At 45.3% G+C, this 24,147-nt stretch overlaps 1 protein-coding gene across 2 annotated transcripts in view; it reads left to right on the forward strand.

Moving 5' to 3' along the window:
- The window catches only part of LOC147122386 (cAMP-dependent protein kinase catalytic subunit beta), a 171,920-nt gene that overhangs the window by 87,180 nt on the left and 60,593 nt on the right, over positions 1-24,147 (forward strand). Inside the window, exon 1 of one of the 2 annotated variants that reach the window (XM_085983506.1) lies at positions 5,791-6,053. The exons of the other annotated variant lie outside the window; for it this stretch is intronic. Coding sequence (XP_085839632.1) covers positions 5,852-6,053 — 202 coding nt within the window. The 5' untranslated portion in view covers positions 5,791-5,851. Of the gene's footprint in view, positions 1-5,790; positions 6,054-24,147 lie in introns of those variants that run through there. 2 annotated transcript variants of the gene reach the window in all.

Here is a 24,147-nt window from a genome sequence, read left to right on the forward strand (position 1 = left end):
TCAAGTACCTCCTCTTTCACGGATTTTGACAGCATCTTCTTCCTTGGTGAAGACAGATGCGAAGTACTCATTCAGTACCTTAGCCATGCCCTCTGCCTCCATGCGTAGATCTCCTTTTTGGTCCCTAATCGACCCCACCCCTCTTCTTACTATCTGTTTACTATTTATATGCCAAACAAGACTTTTGGATTCCCTTTTATGTTAGCTGCCAATCTATTCTCATACTCTGTCTTTGCCCCTCTTATTTCCTTTTTCGCTTCCCCTCTGAATTTTCTATAATCAGCCTGGTTCTCACTTGTATTCTCTACCTGACCTCTGTCATACACTCCCTTTTTCTGCTCCATCTTACTCCCCATCTCTTTCATCATCCAGGGAACTCTGACTTTGGTTGCCCTACCTTTCCCCCTCGTGGGAATGTACCTCGACTAGTACCGGAACCATCTCCTCTCGGCAGCCCATTGTTCGATTACAGTTTTGCCTACCGATCTTTGATTCCAATTTACCCGGGCCAGATCAGTTCTCAACCCACTGAAATTGGCCCTCCTCCAATTAAGTATTTTTACTCTAGATTGCTCCCTGTCCTTTTCCATAGCTAATCTAAACCTTATGATACTATGATCACTATTCCCTAAATGTTCCCCTACTGACACTTGCACCACTTGACCCACCTCATTCCCGAGAACCATATCCAGCAACGCCTCCTTCCTCGTTGGGCCAGAAACATACTGATCAAGAAAGTTCTCCTGAACACACTTCAGAAATTCTCCCCCTCTCTGTCCTTTACACTATTACTATCCCAGTCTATATTAGGATTATTGAAGTCCCCCATTATCACTACTCTATAGTTCTTGCACCTCTCTGTAATTTCCCTGCACATTTGCTCTCCTATATCCTTCCCACTAGTTGGTGGCCTATAGAATGCACTTAGTTGTGTAATGGCACCTCTATTGTTTCTTAACTCTAACCAAATAAATTCTGTCCTTGACCCCTTCAGGACATCCTCTCTCTCCAGCACTTCAATATTCTCCTTAATCAGTACTGCTACCCCACCTTTGAGCTAGTCATTCTTCATGTGTGAGCCTAGACAGGCGACTGGTAATTGGCTGTGGTTGGCATTGCGGGCAAGCTTCTGATCTTGTCCTCCCATGACCTTCATGCGTGTACTTCCCAGAAAAGCCTAAGGATCAGCTGTGAGGAAGCATAGCTGGTTATCTCCTCTGCTCGCAGGGATGCTGAGCTTAGTGTTTGCTCAGCACAGACTACAGATCGACTTCACCGATGTTTTCACACATGTTGAATAGTGTCTCGGGCTGAACCGGACTTTCCCCAATCTCTGCGTACTATTTGCCTCCAAGCTCCGCTCTCCGTCACAAAGACTGCTTCCACTTCTGAAACATCCCCCGCCTCTGCTGCTGAAACCCACATTCATGCCTTTGTCACCTCCAGATCTGTCTATTCCCATCTTCGTCTGGCTGGCCTCCCATCCTTCATCCTTAAAACTTAACTCATCCAAATCTCTGCTGTCCAGCTCGCCTATCACCTGGTTCTCGCTGACTTGCATTCGTTCACGATCTCACCAGAGTCTCCAATTTAAAATTCTCATCCTTGTGTTTAAATTTCCTCATGTCCCTCCCTATCTCTGCCTCCTTTGCTTTTCCTCTCCTTACACCAACTCGCATATGATCCTCGGGATCCGTTCGGCATCATAACTATTATTTAAGGGGAAACTAGATAAGCATATGAGGGAGAAGGGAATTGAGAATTATGCTGATAGTTAGACGAGGAAGGAAAGGATGGGAGGAGGCTAGAGTGGAGCATAAATGCTGACATCGACTGATTGGGTCGAATGGCCTGTTTCTGTGCTGTACATTGTGTAATTCTATATTTAATTTTAAAACTTCATGTCTAAAGTCCACATTTATCATGAATGTCTTGGCAGTGGGTGCTTGCACTCATTTAGCTTGTTTTCTGCTGCTAATTCACTCACTGAAGTTTTATGCTTGTGCCAAAAGCTGCAGCGTCTCTTCCAGTTTGCTCTTTTGCTGGGATAAGTGTGTGGGTAGCTGTAGCTAAGCAAAGCAGAGTAGAAAAGCTTCATGTGGCTAACGAGAAGCCTGATTTTAATCTATTTAGGACAACATAGGTCGGTCACCCACAACCTGTGGAAAAAGTCTCTCAAATGTTTGTCCACTTCAGACTTTTCTAACCAAACAAAATTAAACACAGGCTTACATATGGCTATGGTTGTAATCTTTTAGCATTGTATCTGCTGGGGCATACACTGCAGTGTGTCTGGGCTCGGGGTTCCATTCTGATATAGACTGCTTCAACATCTGGTGTGTTGAGTGGCAGGCAGGCATGCATAGGTGCATATCCTATCAAGAGAGCGATGATGTACCCCCTTCCAGTGTTGTGTAGAATTAAGGGTTCCTAGAGTTGTAACTCTAATTGAACTGGTTGCATTCTCATTGATAGTTTTGAGCTGCTATTTGGCTCTTTGCAAACTGTCTTACGGATAATATTTTAACATCTATGCATATCCGAATGTTTTTGCACAACTACATACCCTTTTTTCACTGTTACACTTAACAAGATGGAGCAAATGCAGCAGCAAATGTGTGATCATTTGCATTGTGTTGTCTTTGAATTGGTACTGTCATAAAACCTACTCCAGAAGTGGATTTTCTTTTATGCCAGGATCTGTGTGGATTGAGGCTATGGTGAGTTTGCACCGGCAGTGAGATGAACGATTTGGACTGATGCAGGCAGGGGTCACTTCAGATTGCCAGTGTGGTTGAATGTTATTGACACTTAGGCAAGGTACTCAAAGGTGACCGACCGGTACCTGTCGGCACCTTGGAGGGAGGGAAAGATAACTCTTTAAAAACACTCGTGGTTAACGATGTTATGGTAACTGATACTATGTTGCTTACCTTTCACTCTTCTTTGGACTATTGGTTTTATTTACCTATTTGTAAGTCTTGTCTATTTGGTGTATATAATTTTATCTACTCGCGTTTATAAATTGCTCATTTTGTTTAATGTCCTTAAAAGCCGTTTATCTGTGTTGCGTGATAAAAATACTTAGTCCACTAAAGATGGATGCAAAAGATTTGAGGAAGAGCAGGGAGTTCTCCTGGTGTCCTAGCTAACATTCCTCCCACCACCAAAAACAGATTAACTCGTCACTTATCTCATTTGCTGTTAATGGGCCTTGCTGTGTACAAATTGGCTGCCACATTTGCCTACAAACCAACAGTAACTGCACTTAGAAGTAATTAAATTGGTTGTGAAGTTCTTTGAGACTTCCTGATGGCGTGTCAGCTGCTATATAAATGCAGGTTTTTTTTCTTTGTCGTTTTACTTCTCTGTGCTGCAACGATGCCAAGTTCCGTGTTGCCTCTGGTGGTGAAAGAACTGAAGATATCGGTTCCATGATATATCTATACAATCAAAAGTTATAGAGCGTACCTACACATATGTTATATCAAAAGAAAGCTCATCGTTAGGGGACTCTCGTAGGCGTATTTGCTTTTTCGTCAGTCAAAAATTGTTAGGACAGTATACAAAAAAGGTTCAAAAATCCACTCATTAGCGGTTCACCAATCCTACCTGTCATTAGCGTTGACTGACGTGCTGCTTGACCAATCCTACAGTTCACTCACCTGATGGTTGACCAATCAGTGCATCACGGGCGGGTCCTAATCCTCCAGTCTCCCTAAACTTCGCCGCCATTTTTTTCATCCCCCCCCACAGGGCCACCACCATCCAAACGGACCCCAACATTGCGACTCCGGGAGCTGCAGGTCCGTTTACGCACAGTGGGCGGGGCAGCGGCCGACCGTGATCCGCGGGGGAGCTCAGCTCTGGTCTGTCTCTCCCCGAGAGCCCGGCCGGGCCTCGAGCGCTAGGCCCCAGACACCCAACGGGCGGGCGAGCTGCAGCTGCTGTCCGTCCACCGCGCCATCCCCTGGGAAGCTCAGCTTGGGGAGAGGGAGAGGGGACAGACACCGGCAGGCCGACCGCGCGGCCCAAAATTGCCCTGGCAACGCCGGGCACCCCCTGCTATGCATAATAAGAAAGGAAGTGGACGATCACATTGTTTTGCTTCAAGTAACTGGATGCATGTTATTTTTTAAAACAAGTATCTCGCCATGTACTGATCTATTTTTCCACTGCAAAAATGTAATCTGTTTCCCCATTACACCCCAAGTTGGCTTCTAGCTCAATTTGAAGAAAGTTTAATTATTTGGGGTACTGCTGTTTCAGTGTTAAAATACAGTATATGTTCTCTTCCTTCTCCCCTGCTCCCAACTACAGTATCCACACTTACTGAACAGTCTTTTTGCAACAAAATAGAAAGGAAAAATTGCAAATCTGAAATAAAAAACAAAATGCTGGATCTAGACAGGCCAGTCAGCAACTGCAAAGACAAAAGGCAGGTTATGGCACTTTATTCAGAACTAAAGACATCAACCTTCAGTTCTGATGAAGGGTACACATCTGAAACATCATGACTTGTTTTTTCTCTCTATAAACTGACTAACCAGTTGATTTTTCAGCCTTTATTCAGCGTAACATATCAACTAATAATGTGCCTTTTTGTTTGATATATAACTAGCCACTTTTTAATGCACTTATCTGCATTGTAATAGGATAAAGTATGCTGTAGTGCTAAAATTAATTTGTTCAGTAAAAGCTGTTTTATATTAATAGAACCATTTAAAAGATCTTGAGGTTAAATCACTAATAGTAAGCAGCAAAGAGATGTTTTACAGACCTGTTGAGCTGAACAAATAATTGATTGATCCTTATTCTTGGGTTTTGAAAATGCTAATCTACTAAAATATGCACAATGTTGGGGAATGAAGAGTTATGTACAGTAGCTATTTCCATTCTTTAAAAAAAAACTTCCATAGACATTAATTTAGGATTTGGTGTCCACACTTAAATGACAATCCATTTTCCTAGAGTAGACTTGTTGTACAATTGTCAGGCGAGTACACCCCCCAGATAGCTAATGGGTAAAAAGCTCCATTAGGTATACGAACCAGAAGGTCCTAAGCTCCACTCCCATTCTGGGCGATGAGCTGATCTTCGTTGAGCACTGCATTTGGCCTCCGTGCCACTCGGCTAGGGAGGGAGGACAGAATCAGCCAGGGTTCTTGTTGCTCATCACTATTCAGGGACATCTGCTTAGGCCTGCATGCTGCAAGAACCACAGATGAAGCTAGGATTGGACTCTGCTTTGAAGTCCCCTGCTGACTCACTCTGTTTAGGTCACGTAAAGATTGGAGGCAGGGGGGGGAATGCAGGAGGGCTCCTGATACCCAAGCAGGAGTCGGTGCCTTCAGGAGGGGAGAAAACTGGCAAAGAAGAATTTGCAGTTTATAACCTTTTTGACTAGTGAAAATGCGTGGGCTGTGAATATTTCTCAAGTATTTTCAGACACTTTTGTGGTTTGTCACAGACTCGCTTACAGGAAATACTATTTTGGTTTAAACTTTTCCACATTCAAGCTGATTTTTTTTTTAAGCAGTTGAAATACACAATTAAATTGTCAGAACAGTTTTAAAATTTAAAAAATATTGAAGTTGTTTGGTAAAGTAACTGGTTTTCAAATGATATTAAGTGAAGATTGTGAAATGTGCTGTTTCATGTCGACCGGAAACGACAGTAGTAGCTTACAATCCGTGGTCAAACTGCTGATTGGGGTGGCAGCCTTTTTTGGTTGCAAACAGGAAGTTTGCTCAATCTACAGACCCGAGCTACTCGAAGAAGATCACTGTGCGACACGTTTGCAAGACTTATTAATTACTATAAAAGTCTTTAATGTGACCCAAAGCGGCAGATGGCCCAACAAAAGGATCTAATCGGTTACCAGTCCACAGGGCCAGAATCTTCCAAAACCTCTTCCGCTCTGGTTAAACTGGAAGTCTTAGCGAGCAGAATTTTTCATAGACAACCAAAGGTGACTGCTAACGAGCAAAGTCTGCTTGTGGAACACGAAGGTGTCTTGGTCTCTGGATACGCAATCATTTGGGATAATTACAGTAAGTTTACTTACTGTACATTTCAGTCAAATGTTTTTTTTTTATAAGATTGCCAGGAATATGCTACCTAACAGTGGCTAAATCTTGCTGCTGCTAAATTACCCTTTAGATTTGTTGGTGAGCAAAGTTATTCAGAGCAATCTTACTGTACTAAGATAAATAGATTTATTCTACTGGGGAAAGAGCCACAGTATTTCTACAGTATCTATACTAGGAAGCTCTCAAAAAAACCATGTTCTCCCAATACCTCCCCCCCCCCCCCCCCCTTCCAATTTCAGTTTCCTCTCCTCTTAAAGGCTGACTTCCGAAGTGGCCTTATTGCAGGTATGTTTGTGATGGTTGGTAGGCTGATCAACTGTGAGGTACGTCGCAGTCAAATCAAACCCTGTCTGTATATACACACGTTTTCAGTAGAGATCACTAACCGCTCCCTTCTTGACTCTGGACACTGGCCAGTTGTGCCCCTATTGGCATCCTGGGTGCAATTAGCTAACTCCAATCTGGTACCTGTCTGGTCAGCATGGCTCCGTTCCACACTTTGAGGTGCATTTGCCAATTTAGCCATTTGGGAGCTCTTCTTCTATATATATAAAAGAGCTCTTCTGTCTGTCCCGATGTCTGTCTGTCTGTCCGTTCTCTATACGTTTGAAAGTTACAGAGCGTACCGACGCGCGCGTCGCCTCAAAAGAAAGCTTGCGATTCCGGACCGGTCATAGGCGTATTTACGTTTCGGCCGCACAAAAATCCCGCCCGCGGTATCCGAAAAACGTTCAGCCTTCCGCTCATTAGCATCTCATTAGCGACCGTGTGACGTCGAGGTCGACCAATCGGACGGCGGGTTCCTTCCTACAGTTGAGTGTCGAGTGACTCGACGATTGACCAATCCTACGCTTCGGTGACCTGACCGGTCGACCAATCGGTGCGTGTGGGCGGGCCTTATCCTTCTGAACCGAGGTGAGTGGCCGCCATCTTGATTTTTCACGATTTTTTCCCCACACTTTCAGTGTGTTAGGGAAGTAAGGTAAATATTTGAATTATGTGTTAGGGAATTAATTAACAATTTATTTGAGTTTTATATTGTGTTTAGCAACCCCCCCCCCCCCCCCTCCTCCTCACCCTCGCGCAGGGGGGACTCGGGGCCTGAAGCTCAAAAAATTTCCCTCTCTCTCTCTCTCTCTCCTTCTCCTCTTCCCTCTCTCTCCTCCTCTTCCCTCTCTCTCCTTCTCCTCTTCCCTCTCTGTCTCTCTCTACTTCCCCCTCTCAGGTTTCACGGTGTCGCGGGCGGGCCGCCCGAAGTTTCCCGCTCGCTAACGGCCGCCAAGCCGCCCTTGCCTGCTCCCCGCGGGCCACCTCGCACCGCCCGTACTGACCGCGCATGCGCCGCCCGCCCGCAGCGGCCGTCCATCAGCCGCGCGGGACCTCAGCTCTGGTCCGTCCCGGCCTCAGAACCCGACCGCGCCTTAAGCGCTAGGCCCCGCACGGCCGCTATCACAACGGCACCGGACCTCGGGCGCTAGGCAGGGGGGAGCGGGGGAGGGTAGGTGTGGGGGAGGGGAGGGATAGGACAGGGAGAGGACATGACTGGGAGAGGGGGGACACACAGGGGCAGGGAGACCAAGCGCCCCAAAATTGCCCTCGCAACGCGGGGCTCCCCAGCTAGTAAATAGTATAAACCGATGCTTCTTTGGTTCCATGTCTCTAGTTAACGGATGCTGTCTTTATGAAAAGATTTATGAGGAGAGGGTGGACCTGGGTGTAATTTTCATCAGGATTGTATCACATACAGGTGTCCTGATGTATTCCAGTGAAATTTACACCGTCATTTTGTGCTTTTTTAAGGTTGGGATTTGCCATTTTTGGTGAAGACTCTCATTAAAGGTTATAATGTTAGTTCACTCAAAGTGTACAGTGGGATTTGTCCCACAGTAGCCTAAACATCAACTCCCTCCACCGCCGGCATGCCATGGCTGCAGTGTGTGTACTATCTACAAGATGTAACTCTCCAGGGTTTCTTTGGCAGCACCACCCAAACCCGCGACCCCAGCAGGTGCTTGGGATCACCATCTCCAAGTACCCTTTCAAGCTGCACACCATTCTGACTTGGCCATTTATTTCTGTTCCTTTATCATCACACGGTCAAAATCCTGGAACCGCACACACGGCAGCGTTTCAAGAAGACCGGCCGCAACCACCTCCTCGGGGCGACTAGAGATGGGCAATAAGTGCCGGCCTTGCAAGTGAGGCCCACGTCCCAAGAATGAATTTTAAAAACCAAAATCTATTGCTGTTTAATACTGAGTCAACTCTTTTGGACCCTTCAGAAGTTTATTAATGGTATTGCTCATTTCCTTCCTGCCTCCCCTGCCCAATCCTGACAATACCTTCAACAGCTGAGATTTCTGTAGTGCACCTCTCGAACAGAAAAGCATTTCTGAGCACATCCAGCTTTAGAGCTTCAAATTTTATTTTGCAGTTATTTAAGGGGAAACAGATGCTGGAATATTGGTGGATCCTGCTTTAATTCACATTGAACTACAGTATTCCACACTAATTCTGTGAATTCTTTTGGTTCATTAGAAGTTCAATCAACCACTTGCTGCTTCTGAGATCAGCACGGGGTGGGCAGAGAGAGAGGGACAGAGGTAAAATTTAATACTACCTCTTGAGAGTGTTTAATATTTGTTCTAGCCTTGAAAACATTCGAAGAGCAACCACAACAATTTTTTCTCTCCGCTGCTAGTGCTAAATATTAAATTGAGAACTTGTGTTGAACTGAAGAACTTTTAAGGTCAAACCTTTTCTGGGAAATGTAAAGTTAAATCAGGAATGTAAACACTTGCCCTCAACTGGGTATTACGAAGGAGTTGGACACTAGCCTTGCATTGGTTAGATTTTCACAGCCTGCCACAGTCCATGATTTTTATCTCTGATCTGACTGGTATACAACATTCTCCTTATTTTACAATCTTTTTGTTTTTTGGGGGGTTAAGAACCCAAAGCGCAGCTCCACGTATAAAACAAACACTGGGATTCTTCCCCCCCCCCCCCCCCCCCCCCCACATGAAGAGATAAACACAGAAAAAAAACAACACTCTGCAGTACGTAGCAAACAAATAAATTCTAAGCAGCTGACTGATCAAAGTAGGGTAAAATTGGGAGGGTCAAGTATGAGAACGGAAGAACACCCATCTCGAGGGATGGATTAAAGACATAACAGCAGTTGCTTGTATTTATATAGCACGTTCAAAGTGGATAAACAAAGGGAAAAATAAAAAGGAACAGACACTGAAGTTGATCAAAAGCTTGGTCTAAAAGAGATGTTTTAAGGCAAGTGGAGAGAGGATAAGCGAAGGGGTTTAGTGTGGGAATTTTAGAAAGCCAGGCCAAGATGGCTGAAGACTCTTCCACCAATGGTGGGCAAAGGGTGCACAAAAGGACAAAACTGGAGAACCAAAGTGTCACTTTGGCTCAATTGCGACATCCTTGCTTTGGATTCAGAAGATTGAGCACATAATCTATCTGACATTCAGTGCAGTACTGAGTTCTGTACCCTCGGAGATGGAATGATAAACCAAGGACCCAGCTGCCTTTTCAGATTGGTGTAAGGGAGCCCACAGCACTATTTAAAGACAAGCTGGGGAGCTCTCCTAGTGTCCTGGCCAAAATTTATCCTTTAACCAACACCATCAAAAACCGATTAATTATTCATCTATCTCTTTGCTGTTTGTGGGACCTTCTGTGCAAATTGACTGCCATGTTTGCCTAACAACATTGACTGCACTTCAAAAGTAATTTATTGGTCATGAAGTGTTTTGTAAGATGCTAAGGATGTGAAAGGCACTATATAAAATGCAAGTTATTTCCTTCTAATGAGTGTGGGAATACATTCCCAAGTCCACACTGATTCTCATAGCTCATGGAGGGGATCCTCTATGGGCATCTGACTTATTCTTTACACAAATTAACTTCAATTAATATCATATTCAATGATGCTTTAAGAACATAAGAACACTTTCCTGCACTATCCCCATATCCCCTGATTCCCTTAGTATCCAAAAATCTATCGCTCTCTGTCTTGAATATACTCAACGACTGAGCCTCCACAGCCCTCTGGGGTAGAGAATTCCAAAGATTCACTGCCCTCTGAGTGAAGAAATCTCAGTCCTAAATGGCCGACCCCTTATTCTGAGACTGTGACCCCTGGTTCTCGACTCCCCAGCCAGGGGAAACATCCTCCCTGCATCTACCTTGTCGAGCCCTGTAAGAATTTTGTATGTTTCCATTAGATCACCCCTCATTCTTCTGAACTCTAGAGAATATACGCCTAGTCTACTCAATCTCTCCTCATAGGACAATCCCCCCATCCCAGGAACCAGTCTGGTGAACCTTCGTTGCACTCCCTCTATAGCAAGTATATCCTTCCTTAGGTAAGGAGACCAAAACTGTACACAATACTCCAGGTGTGGTCTCACCAGGGCCCTATATAATTGCAGTAAGACACCTTTACTCTTGTACAAAATCCTCTTGTAATAAAGGCCAACATGCCATTTGCTTTTTTAATTGCTTTAATTGACTTTGAGATCATTTCTTATTTCTTGATAATAGAATGCTCTTTCATTTGACTTTTTTATGTAGATCTATGAAGAACATTTACATGGACCGCACTAGTTAGTCAGTGTTTTGCTGGTTGCTAATATTGATGTTGCCACGTTAGATTTTTATTTAGATGTGGCTAATGGGTCTTCTGTTTAGTGTAGCGAGAAAGAAAGACTTGAGTTTATATTGTGGCTTGGTGTATTTCTCAAACGTCTGATCACTTGACCGATAATGAATTTCTTTGAAATGGAAAGACTGCTGTTGAGGCAACCAAGGCAGCCATTTTGCACATTGCAAAATCTCAAGCAGTAATGAGAGGAATGACCAGTTCATCTGTTTTTAATGTTGGTTGAAAGGGCACTCCTAGAAAAGCTTATGTGGGCTGTGGAAATCTAAATGTGGAGCTGACAGGAAAAAAGTCTTTAGATTTGAAGATATCTGCTTCATCTCCTGTTTTAGGATACCAACCACATTAGTAGCAGCAGTGACTTGTCCAAGTCTTTTATTCCCACTTTGGTCTCAGTTACTATTACCTTGTATCCATTAATATTTTTTGTGGGAAAGAATTATTTCTTAACCCACTGCAGTATTAGAAATGTTGAAGTTCTTTGGTATAATTGCTTCAGAAGTATTTCTTTCAAAGTTGAACATTCCCTGCTGGATAACACTGCAGTTTGACATTGCCGAGTTTTTTCGAACTAGTTTTGTCCCTTTCCCTCTTCTCTCGCTGGGATACGGTTCCAAGAGTGCCAGGTGCCCTCTGTTAACTTGCTGAAATGGTCATTATTTGTGTGAGTCTTGACATTTTGCGTGTCGGCAGGCTCTTTAACTGCGTCATATGTTGAGGGACTGGCCCAAATCCGGTCTTCACAGGATGTGCACCTGTGCAGAAGATGCTGGACAGTGATCAGGAATGGAAACCCCTGAATGCGCTTTGTTTTCTCTCCCCTCCTCAATTCGGGGCAGTTGTGCCTTACCTCCACTCCAACTGGGATGAGCAGACTCAGTACAGACTGCAGATTGAATCTGGTCTTTATGGCTCAGCCACTTAATAGATAAACTTGAGTCAGGGTGCCCAGTTTACGAACCAGTATACTGTATTTGGCTTCCACTTCAGTTTTTATGCATTGATTAATCTAAAAGCAGATTGTAAATGTGGAACAGTTCATTATCTGTATGAGACAGAGTGGGAGATGAGACACAGCGATGAAGTATGTTAGGCGTACAAACAGTGTTGAGACCTGTAGAGATGGAAGGAAGGACATGGAGAAAGATGGAGAGCCCCAAACAAGCATACAGAGAAAGGGAGCTGGAATTATTTAGATCATGGGAAATGAATGGCGACAGTTACAGGAAGAGAGGGCATTTTTATTTTGTCCAGTACAGGTCGTCCAGATCTTTCAGAATTCCCTAGATTCTGGAATGGTCCCCGTGGATTGAGCGATAGCAAATGTAACCCCACTATTCAAGAAAGGAGAGAGAAAACAGGGAACTATAGGCCGGTTAGCCTAACATCAGTAGTGGGGAAAATGCTCGAGTCTATTAGGGACGTGGTAACAGGGCACCTGTAGGATTGGGCAGAGTCCACATGGATCTATGAAAGGGAAATAATGTTTGACAAATCTACGGTTGTAACGAGCAGGGTAGATAAGGGGGATGTAGGATTTTCAAAAAGCATTCGATAAGGTGTCAAAATTAGGGTGAATGGGATGTAATATTAGCATGGATTGAGGATTGGTTAACAGACAGAAAACATAGAGTAGGAATAAACGGGTCATCTTTGAGTTGACTGGCTGTAACTGGTGTGGTACCGCAAGGATCAGTGCTTGGGCCTCAGCTATTTACAATCTATATCGATGACTTGGATGAGGGGACCGAGTGTAATTTATCCAATTTTGCTGATGATACAAGTTTAGCTGCAGAAGTAAGCTGTGAGGAGGACACAAAGTACCTGCAAAGGGATATAGACAGGTTAAGTGAGTGGGCAAGAGCATGGCAGATGGAATATAATGTGGAGAAATGTGAAGTTATCCACTTTTTGGTAGGAAAAATAGAAAAGCAGAATATTTTTTAAAAGGTGAGACTGGAAAATGTTGGTGTTCAGTGGGACCTGCGTGTCCTTGTACACAAATCACAGAAAATTAATATGCAGGTACAGCAAGCAATTGGGAAGGGAATGGTATGTTGGCCTTTATTACAAAGGGATTGGAGTGGAAGAGTAAAGATGTCTTACTACAATTATGTAGGGCCCTGGTGAGACCACACCTGGAGTATTGTGTACAGTTTTAGTCTCCTTGCATAAGGAAGGATGTTCTTACCTTCGAGGGAGTGCAACAAAGGTTCACTGGGCTGATTCCTGGGATGGGGCGATTGGCCTATGAGGAGAGATTGCGCAGACTAGGCTTATATTCCTTTAGAGTTTGGAACAATGAGAGCTGATCTCATTGAAACATATAAAATTATTACAGGGCTTGACTGGGTAGATGATGAGAGGATGCTTACCCTGGCGAGAGCCTAGAACTAGAGGTCGACCATTTAGGACTGAGGAGAACTTTCTTCACTCGGAGGGTTGTGAATCTTTGGAATTCTCTACCCCAGAGGGCTGTGAATGCTCAGTCATTTAGTATATTCAAGACAGAGATCGATAGATTTTTGGATACTAAGGGAATCGAGGGATATGGGGATAGTGCGGGACGGTGGAGTTGAGGTAGAAGATCAGCCATGATCTTATTGAATGGCGGAGCAGGCTCGAAGAGCCGAATGGTCTACTCCTTCTATTTCTTATGTTCTTGGATCGTTAGATTTTCCAAGGTAGGTATGTCATTACTCACCCAAATAATGTCATTATAGTATAACTCAAATAATTCTATATTATCGTTCAAAATAATGGGAATTACACATAGTTGGGTTATAAAAACAGCCAAGATTGTGATGCTGTGGTTTGACTGTACACTTGTAAGCAGTCCTGGAGATTAACACCAGTTAGTTAATCAAATAGTTAATTAAATGAGCGCAATCTACCCGATACGAGACTCCCAAAACAAGCGCTCTACTCGGAACTCCGGCACGGCAAGAGAGCCCCAGGTGGGCAGAGGAAACGCTTCAAGGACACCCTCAAAGCCTCCTTGGAAAAAGTGCAACAACCCCACTGACACCTGGGAATCCCCGGCCCAAGACCGCACAAAGTGGAGGAGAAGCATCCGGGAAGGCGCCAAACACCTCGAGTCTCTTCGCCGGGAGCAAGCAGAAGCCAAGCGCAGGGAGCGCATGTCAACCCAAGCACCCCACCCATCTGCCCCTTCAACCACCGTCTGCCCCACCTGTGACAGAGACTGTAGGTCCTGCATTGGACTCATCAGTCACCTGCAAACTCATTTTTAATGTGGAAGCAAGTCATCCTCGGTTCAGAGGGACTGCCCAAGAAGAAGAAAAAGAAGTAATTAAATGAGCGCAATCTACCAGTGGAATTATTAGTGAAGACTGTTAATATACACAAGTGTGCAATTCGCAAAGCAAATACATTTGCAGGATTGACTGGGTTCATTTTAGTGGTGGTACAGAGGAACCTTGCATCAGTGGTTCATGTCAATCGCCTACTTTTTTAAAGTTCATTTTAAAATTCTATTTTTCCCCTTCTACCTGCCTGAGTTACATTTTGTGTTCTGTAGAGGGTCCATAACCAAAACGTTAACCCATCTCGTCAGATGTTGATCGAACTGCTATAATTCAACATTTTCATTTTTTCATTTCAATTTTCAGCATTTGCCGTTTTTCTTGCATTCAGCCTGATCATGTTAGGGATTTGAATGCAGTTATTCACTGCAAGGCACTTCAGTGACTGACTCTTTTTTAGTTACTTTAACTAATTGGTTCTTTTATCTCCCTTGTGTGTTAACTGTTTTAACTTTTTCAAAAAGCTGTCAGCTGGCGCTCGCCATTAATGCGATTTTTTTTTAAAAAAAATTTTAAGTTTGTCTTCAAATTTTAGAATTGCCTCTGTTGGTTGACTTCCTGCTTTTGTACTGAGTACTTAAATTTATATCAAGTTTTCTCTGTTCACTTCTAAAGAAAGGTAAAACTTGCATTTATATAGTGCCTTTCATGACCTCAGGACGTCCCAAAGCAATTTACAGCTAAAAGTACTTCTGACGTGTAGTCACTGTTGTAATCTAGGAAATACAGCAGCCAATTTGCGCACAGCAAGCTCCCACAAACAGCAATATGGTAATGACCAGATACTGTTATAGTGGTGTGTTGAGGGATAAATATTGGCCAGGACACCAGGGAGAACTCTTCTGATCACCTCTTCTTCGAAATAGTGCCACGGGATCTTTTACATCCACCTGAGCGAGCAGGTGGTTTAACGTCTCATCCGAAAGATGGCACCGCCGACGGTGCAGCACTCCCTCAGTACTGCACTGGAGTGTCCGCCTGGATTTTTTGTGCTCCAGTCTCTGGAGTGGGACTTGAACCCACAACCTACTGACTCAGGCGAGAGCTCGATCATTGAATACGGCTGAGAAAAGGTTTGTGGCTGACTTTCTTTCTTCACTGTGTAGTGACATCATGAACAAACGTGGGAAGATTTTCCCTGGTCAGTTCAGTATTTTTGACAATTGTAATGGAAAATATTCCTACATTTTGTTTATGATGTTTATCAGTGCTGAGGGAGTGCTGCACTGTCGGCGGTGCCATCTTTCAGATGAGACGTTAAAACGAGGCCCTGTCTGCGCGCTCAGGTGGATGTAAAAGATTCCATGGCCCTATTTCGAAGAAGACCAGGGGAGTTATCCCCGGTGTCCTGGGGCCAATATTTATCCCTCAACCAACATAACAAAAACAGATTATCTGGTCATTATCACATTGCTGTTTGTGGGAGCTTGCTGTGCGCAAATTGGCTGCCGCGTTTCCCACATTACAACAGTGACTACACTTCACAAGTACTCTATTGGCGGTAAAGCACTTTGAGACGTCCGGTGGTCGTGAAAGACGCTATATAAATGCAAGTCTTTTATGACATAGCAAGCAAAAGAAATCATCCCCACAGCGTAATGCCAGGATATTCCAGCATTGATTTAGTGCAGCACTGCAGTAAATGGTATTTTTAGTTTTTAAAAATAAAATCATGATTTATGAAATTACTGGAAAGCACTTGGGACAAGCAATACGATGCTTATTGTCAGTTTAAAATGTGCGTGGCCAAGTTTGAAGAATGGAGCTATTCCTTAAGTGCCAAATTGTCGCAGTTTAAACAGCACCCTGGATATGATCTGTATGCAAAATCATAGATGTACTAGTTTTTTTTTGTAACTCCATTTGTTAAAAAAACTTCCTGATTTACAGTGGTGTCATATGACAGACGTTCTGTTGTGGTGACCATTGAAATACTGGTTTGTGCGGAGCTCAGATAGGGTAGTATTTGATGGTGTGGCAATCAGACTTTGTAAAAAGAAAGACAGACTTTCATTTATATGGCTTCTTTTTAGTTCTTGCAAAAGGTACTTTTTTCCTTAGCCAGTTTTCTTGTCTACAGAAGACTCTTACTAGGAATGATTCAGTGAGTACTGGTATTGCCCAAGTGACATTCACATACGACCCTTGGCGCAGTGTGTCTGTCAGCAGTTTTTACAACAACAGCTACTTGTATTTATACAGCACCTTTTAATGTTGTAAAACATCCCAAGGTGCTTCACAGGAATGTTATAAGACAAAAATTTGACGCTGAGCCAGATAAGGAGAAATTAGGGGGGAGTGGAGGAGTGAGTTGGGGAGTTGTGGGGCATTACAGAGCTAGGGAGGGGCGAGGCCATGGAGGGATTTGAAAACAAGGATGAGAATTTTGCGAGTTGGAACACTGGCAGCCGAGTTTTGGATGACCTCAAGTTTGTGTTGGGTAGAACATGGGAGGTCAGCCAAGAGTGCGTTGGAATAGTCAAGTCTAGAGATAACAAAGGCATGGATGAGGGTTTCAGCAGGAGATGAGCTGAGGCGGGGCGGAGACTGGTGATGTTACGGAGGTGGAAATAGACGGTCTTAGTTATGCCGCGGATGTGTGGTCGGAAGCTCATTTCAGGGTCAAATATGCCACCAAGGTTGCGAACAGTGTGGTTCAGCCTCAGACAGATGCTAGGGAGAGGGATGGAGTCAGTGGCTGGGGAACGCCACGGAGTGCAGATCGGAACAGTGTTAAGCTGCGAGTTTGGTGAGTGAGGGAGTTCGGGGAGGGAGGTGTTCCTTTCTTTTTCTATCTTTGTCAGCTTCCAGGAGAGCAGGAGCTAAAAAGCTGCAAAAGAGGGGACAGAGAACCAGCGGTGAGTATTTCTACAGTCCAGTCGTTGAAGTAAAATTAAATCTCTAGTTTAGAGTAAGTAGTGTTTAAAGGGAAGTAAAATCCCGAGTGTATTTAATAGTCTAAAGGGAGTAAAATAAGGGTAGGACATGGCAGGGCAGCTCTGCAACGTGGAGTGCTCCTCCTGTGCTATGTTGGAAGTGAGGGACACTTTTTTGGTGTCCAGGGCGAACACGTGCAGGAAGTGTCTCCAGCTGCAGCTACTCAAAATCGGAGCTGGAGCTGTGGCTGGAGTCACTATGGAGCATCCGCGAAGCTGAGATCTTCGTGGATATCACGTTTAACAAGGTGGTCACACTGCAGGTAAAGAGTGCACAGGGAATGGGTGACCGCCAGACAGAGTAAAAGAACTAGGAAGGTAGTGCAGGAGTTCCCTGGGTCCATCTTTCTCTCCGACAGATTTTCCGTTTTGGATACTGCTGCGGGAGATGGTTTCTCAGCGGAATGCAGCAAGAGCCAAGTCCGTGGCACTACGAGTGGCTCAGCTGCACAGAAGGGGAGGAAAAAGAGTGGGAGAGCAATAGTGATAGGGGATTCTATCGTAAGGTGAACAGATAGACGTTTCTGTGGCTGCAGACGTGACTCCAGGATGGTATGTTGCCTCCCTGGCGCCAGGGTCAAAGATGTCACTGAACGGCTGCAGGGCATTCTGAAGGGGGAGGGCGAACAGTCAGAGGTCATGGTTCACATTGGTACCAACGACATGGGTAGAAAGAGGGATGAGGTCCTGCAGCAAGAATTTAGGGAGCTAGGTAGCAGATTAAAAAGCAGGACCTCAAAGGTTGTAATCTCTGGATTACTCCCGGTGCCATGTGCTAGTGAGTATAGGAATAGGAGGATAGAACAGATGAATGCGTGGCTAAAGAGTTGGTGCAGGAGGGAGGGCTTTAGTTTCCTGGATCACTGGGTCTGCTTCTGGGGAAGGTGTGACCAGTACAAGTCGGACAGGTTGCACCTGAACCGGAACCGGACCAACATCCTTGCAGGGAGGTTTGCTAGTACTGTTGGGGGGGGGGGGGGGGGTTTAAACTAACTTGGCAGGGGGATGGGATACGGAGTGGAGCTATAGTAGGGGGGTGATGCACAGCCAAATATAGAGGGAAAATATAGAGCAAATATGTAACTGCACAGGGGAGTATGGCAAGGCTGGATGGCATTTATTTTAATGCAAGGAGTCTTGCGAGTAAGGCAGATGAATTGAAGTTATTGATGAACACATGGGAGTATGATACTGTTGCTATCACAGACATGGTTGAGGGAGGGGCAGGACTGGCAGCTCAATATTCCGGGGTATACGAGACAGAGGGGGGTGTAAAAGAGGAGGGGGTGTCGCAATATTAATCAAGGAGTCAATTACTGCTGTAAGGAGGGATGATATCTTAGCAGGTTCATCTAATGAGGCCATATGGGTAGAACTTAAAAACAAAAAGGGGGTAAGCACTTTGCTGGGAGTGTACTATAGGCCCCCAAACAGTCAGGGGGAGATAGAGGAACAGATATGTAGGCAAGTCTCAGAAGTGTAGAAATAATAGGGTAATAATAGTAGGGGATTTCAACTTCCCCAATATTAACTGGGATAGCCAGAGTGTGAAAGGCTTAGAGGGTGCGGAATTCTTAAAGTGCATCCAGGAGAGCTTTTTGAGCCAGCATGTAGAAAGTCCTACAAGAGAGGGGGCGGTACTGGACCTAATTCTAGGGAATGTAGCTGGGCAAGTGGTAGAAGTGTTAGTAGGAGGGCATTTTGGTGACGGTGACCATAATTCGGTGAGATTTAAGGTAGTCATGATCTGGCCAAAGTGGACTGGGATCAGCTACTTGTAGGAAAATCCACATCAGAGCAGTGGGAGCCTTTCAGAAAGGAAATAGAGAGAGTAAAACGGCAACATGTTCCCGTAAAGGTCAAGGGTGGGACCAACAAGCCCAGGGAACCCTGGATGTCGAGGGATATACGAAAATGGATTAGGAAAAAAAGGGAGGCTTTTGGCAGATAAAGGACAAAAAACAGTGGAAGCCCTAGAGGAGTATAGAAAGTGCAGGGGGGTACTTAAAAAAGAAATTAGGAGAGCGAAGGGGGGGGGACATGAAAAAACACTGACGGGCAAAATAAAGGAAAATTCCAAGGTGTTTTATAAGTATATTAAGGGCAAGAGGATAACCAGGGAAAGAGTAGGGCCCATTAGGGACCAAAGTGGCAATCTGCGTATAGAGCTGGAAGATGTAGGTGAGGTTTTAAATGAATATTTTGCATCTATGTTCACTATGGAAAAGGACAATGTAGGCATAGAAATCAGGCAGGGGGATTGTGATATACTTGAACAAATTAGCACTGAGGGAGGAGGTACTAGCAGTTTTAGCGGGCTTAAAAGTGGATAAATCACCAGGCCCTGACAAGATGTATCCCAGGCTGCTGTGAGGCAAGGGAGGAGATTGCAGGGGCTCTGACACAAATTTTCAGAACCCCTCTGGCCACAGGGGAGGTGCCAGAGGACTGGAGGACAGCTAACGTAGTACCACTATTCAAGAAGGGTAGTAGGGATAAACCAGGGAATTACAGGCCAGTGAGCCTAACATCAGTGGTAGGGAAATTATTGGGAAAAAATTCTGAGGGACAAAATTAGCCTCCACTTGGAGAGGCAGGGATTAATCAAGGATAGTCAGCATGGCTTTGTCAGGGGGAGATCATGTCTAACCAATTTGATTGATTGAATTTTTCGAAGGGGTGACTAGGTGTGTGGATGAGGGTGGTGCAGTTGATGTAGTCTACATGGACTTCAGTAAGGCTTTTGACACAGTCCCACATGGGAGACTGGTCAAGAAGGTAAGAGCCCATGGGATCCAGGCTAATTTGGCACATTGGATCCAAAATTGGCTTAGTGGCAGGAGGCAGAGGGTGATGGTCGAAGGTTGTTTTTGTGACTGGAAGCCTGTGTCCAGTGGTGTACTGCAGAGATCGGTGCTGGGTCCTTTGCTGTTTGTAGTGTACATTAATGATTTAGATATGAATGTAGGAGGTATGATCAGTAAGTTTGCAGATGACACGAAAATTGGTGGAGTGGTAAATAGCAAGGAGGGAAGCCTCAGGCTATAGGACGATATAGATGGGTTGGTTAGACGGGCAGAACAGTGGCGAATGGAATTTAACCCTGAAAAGTGAGGGGTGATGCATTTTGGGAGGACTAACAAGGCAAGGGAATACACAATGAATAGTCGGACCCTAGGAAGGACAGAGGATCAGAGGGACCTTGGTGTGCATGTACATAGATCCCTGAAGGCAGCAGGACTGGTAGATAAGGTGGTTAAAAAGGCATATGGGATACTTGCCTTCATTAGCCGAGGCATAGAATATAAGAGCAGGGAGATTATGATGGAGCTGTACAAAACGCTAGTTAGGCCACAGCTGGAATACTGTGTGCAGTTCTGGTCGCCACACTATAGGAAGGATGTGATTGCATTGGAGAGGGTGCAGAGGAGATTCACCAGGATGTTACCTGGGCTGGAGTGCTTCAGCTATGAAGAGAGATTGGACAGGCTGGGGTTATTTACCTTAGAGCAGAGAAAGCTGAGGGGGGACCTGATTGAGGTGTACAAAATTATATGGGGCATAGATGGGGTAGATAGAAAGGAACTTTTCCCCTTAGTAGAGGGGTCAATAACCAGGGCCATAGTTTCAAGGTAAGGGACAGGAGGTTTAAAGGGGATTTGAGGAAAAGCTTTTTCACCCAGAGGGTGGTTGGAATCTGGAACTCACTGCCTGAAAGGGTGGTAGAGGCAGGAACCCTCACAACATTCAAGAAGCATTTAGATGAACACTTGAAACGCCATAGCATACAAGGCTACGAACCAAGTGCTGGAAAATGGGATTAGAATAGATAGGGCTTGATGGCCAGCGCGGGCACGATGGGCCGAAGGGCCTCTTTCTGTGCAATATGACTCTATGGAACAAGTTTGTGGCGGGGACCAAAAACAATGGCTTCGGTCTTCCCAACATTTAATTGGAGAAAATTTCTGCTCATCCAGTACTGGATGTCGGACAAGTTGTCTAACAATTTAGAGACCGTGGAGGGGTCGAGAGAAGTGGCGGTGAGGTAGAGCTGGGTGTCGTCCGCGTACATGTGGAAACTGACGCTGTGTTTTTGGATGATGCCAAGGGGCAACATGTAGATGAGAAATAGGAGGAGGCCCGCTGGGCAGGAAGGTCGGCGAGAGAGTAGGATGGGACAGTTGGTTGCTGCTCTTGAGATGGCAGCGATGAGTGCCACGGTGGGCCTTTTTAAAATTCATTCACGGGATGTGGGCATCGCTGGCAAAGCCATCATTTATTGCCCACCCCTAATTGCCCCTTGAGAATGTGTTGGTGAGCTCCTTCTTGACCGCTAAGTGACTTGCTAAGCCATTTCAGAGGGCAGTTAAGAGTCAACCACATTACTGTGGGTCTGGAGTCACATATTGACCAGACCCGGTAAGGACGGCAGATTTCCTTCCCTAAAGGACATTAGTGAACCAGATGGGCTTTTACGACAATCCGGTAGTTTCATGGTCGCCATTACTGATACTAGCTTTTTATTCCAGATTTATTTAATTAACTGAATTTAAATTGAACTGAATTCCCAGCTGCCTTGGTGGGATTTGAACTCGTGTCTCCAGATCATTAGTCCAGTCCTCTGGATTACTGGTCCATTTTGGAGGATGCCAATAGAGGCACAGGGGGAAACTATAGGCTTACCTACGAGGCAGTCAAGCCTGGGACAGCAGCAGGAGAGTAGGAAGGTCTAAGAGTAATGAAGGATTGGGGTTGGGATTTGGGAGGGCAGAGTATCCGAGATAGGAGATGAAAGGAGGCGTGACGACAGGAGAGAGCGGTCAGGGAGGGAGGGAGAGAAAAGGAAAAGGGGCGGGGGGAGAAAAAGTGGAAATGGAAGTGAACGGCTCTGAGCAGCAGCCAAAATGCACACGCAAATGAACACGGAAGAACTCAGGTTACACAGGCCTGGTTATGTAGCAATTAATGGGGTATATATTTCCTGGGAATAGGATGCAGACATTAGTAGGGAGACCAGAGTTAGTCAGAGGTTCCGTGGAGGGAAAAAAGTTGATGTAGGTAGGATGGAGTCGGCATGGAGCATCGACAAACTGTTGTCCAAGTTCAGAGACCGGTGTAGGAGGCGAGTGAAATCCAGAAGCTAGTTGAAGGGTAGGGAATTGGATGAGGGAGGTTATTGTCGTAGGAATAAGAATCACTGTGGTGCAGAAAGATGATGGCGAAGTTGATGCAAGTTGGAGGTCACCGTAGTTCAGAAGCGGCGGAGAAAATGTAAAACCACTTGCCAGCGACCAACAAAGCTGAAAAACCCATAGAATGAGTTATCCAGGTCAGGAGTGAAACAGTAGCAGCTAGCCAGAAGCCAACAAAGCTGAAAAAACAGTCAAACCAGCTCGGCAGAGGAACGGACGCAGATTAAAAGGGTTTTTTAAATTAATTTTAGCAGCAGAATCCGAGATACAGCAGATGAGTGTAATCAAGTGTAGTCCAGTGTAGAAGCGCAGTCTTGATATCCAGAGAAATCCATAATTAAGAAACCAATTTGAGAAAGGAATTCAGCAGCTCAGTGAAAAGCAGAGCGAGGGGTTAGGGTGGGTAATGGTGGTTTAAAACAGTTAACCTGTAGTTGGGGCCAAAATGCACCAACTGATGGAGCCGGGGGAACTTGAACAGTGGAAGTGAGGCAGTTTGGGAGAGAATGGCGCAGATTCCCATGGATCGAGGTGAAGCAATGATCACCTCACCTATGGAACTGCCAGCCTAGCAGCAGTCATCTTGAAATGTAATAGTAGGCCCAACTGTGATGCTTCTTTTCCCCCCCCCCCTCTCAAGACATCCACACTTTTTTATTTGTTCCTGGGATGTGGGCTACGCTGGCAAGGCCAGCATTTATTGCCCATCCCACTTCCCCTTCAGAAGGTGGTGATGTGCTGCCGCCTTAAACAGCTGCTGTCCTTGTGGTGCTGGTACTCCCACTGTTAGGGAGTGAGTTCCAGGATTTTGACCCAGCGATGATGAAGGAACGGCGATATATTTCCAAGTCAGGATGGTATGTGACTTGGAGGGGAACTTGCAGGTGATGGTGTTCCCATGCGCCTGCTGCCCTTGTTGTTCTAGGTGGTTGAGCTCACTGGTTTGAGAGGTGCTGCCGAAGAAGCCTTAACGAGTTGCTGCAGTGCATCTTGTAGATGGTATAAACTGCGGTGGTGGTGGATGGGGTGCCAATTAAGTGGGCTGCTTTGTCCTGGATGGTGTCCAGCTTCTTGAGTGTCGTCGGAGTTGCACTCATCCAGGCAAGTGGAGAATATTCCATCATACTCCTTACTTGTGTCTTGTAGATGGTGGAAAGGTTTTGGGGAGTCAGGAGGTGAGACACTCTTCATAGAATACCCAGCCTCTGACCTGCTCTTGTAGCCACAGTATTTATGTGGCTGGTCCAGTTAAGTTTCTGGTCAATGGTGGCCCCCCCCCCCCCCCCCCCCCAGGATGTTGATGGTGGGGGATTCGGCGATGAATGCCGTTGAATGTTGGGGCGGTGGTTAGACTCTCGCTTGTTGGAGATAGTCATTGCCTGGCACTTGCGTGGCGCGAATGTTACCTGCCACTTATCAGCCCAAGCCTGAACATCGTCCAGGTCTTGATGCATTTGGGCATGGACTGCTTCATTATCTGTGGAGTTGCGAATGGAACTGAACATTGCAATCATCAGCGAACATCCCCACTTCTGACCTTATGATGGAGGGAAAGATCAGATCAGCCGTGATCTTACTGAATGGCGGAGCAGGCTCGAGGGGCCAAATGACCGACTCCTGCTCCTACGTCTTATGCCCTGGGGCTGACATGATTGACCTCCAACAACTATAGCCATCTTTCTTTGTGCTAGGTATGACTCCAGCCAGTGGAGAGTTTTCTCCCTGATTCCCATTGACTTCAATTTTACTGGGGCTCCTTGATGCCATACTCTGCCCTTGACATCAAGGCAGCATTTGACGGTCACTCCCCTCACCCCTGGAATTCGGCTCTTGTCCATGTTTGGACCAAGGCTGTAATGAGGTTTGGAGCCGAGTGGTCCTGGCAGAACCCAAACTGAGTATCAGTGAGCAGGTATT

The sequence above is a fragment of the Somniosus microcephalus genome, chromosome 3 (assembly GCF_052327205.1).
Source record: "Somniosus microcephalus isolate GS21.2 chromosome 3, FLI_Smic_1.0, whole genome shotgun sequence".
NCBI lineage: Eukaryota > Metazoa > Chordata > Chondrichthyes > Squaliformes > Somniosidae > Somniosus > Somniosus microcephalus.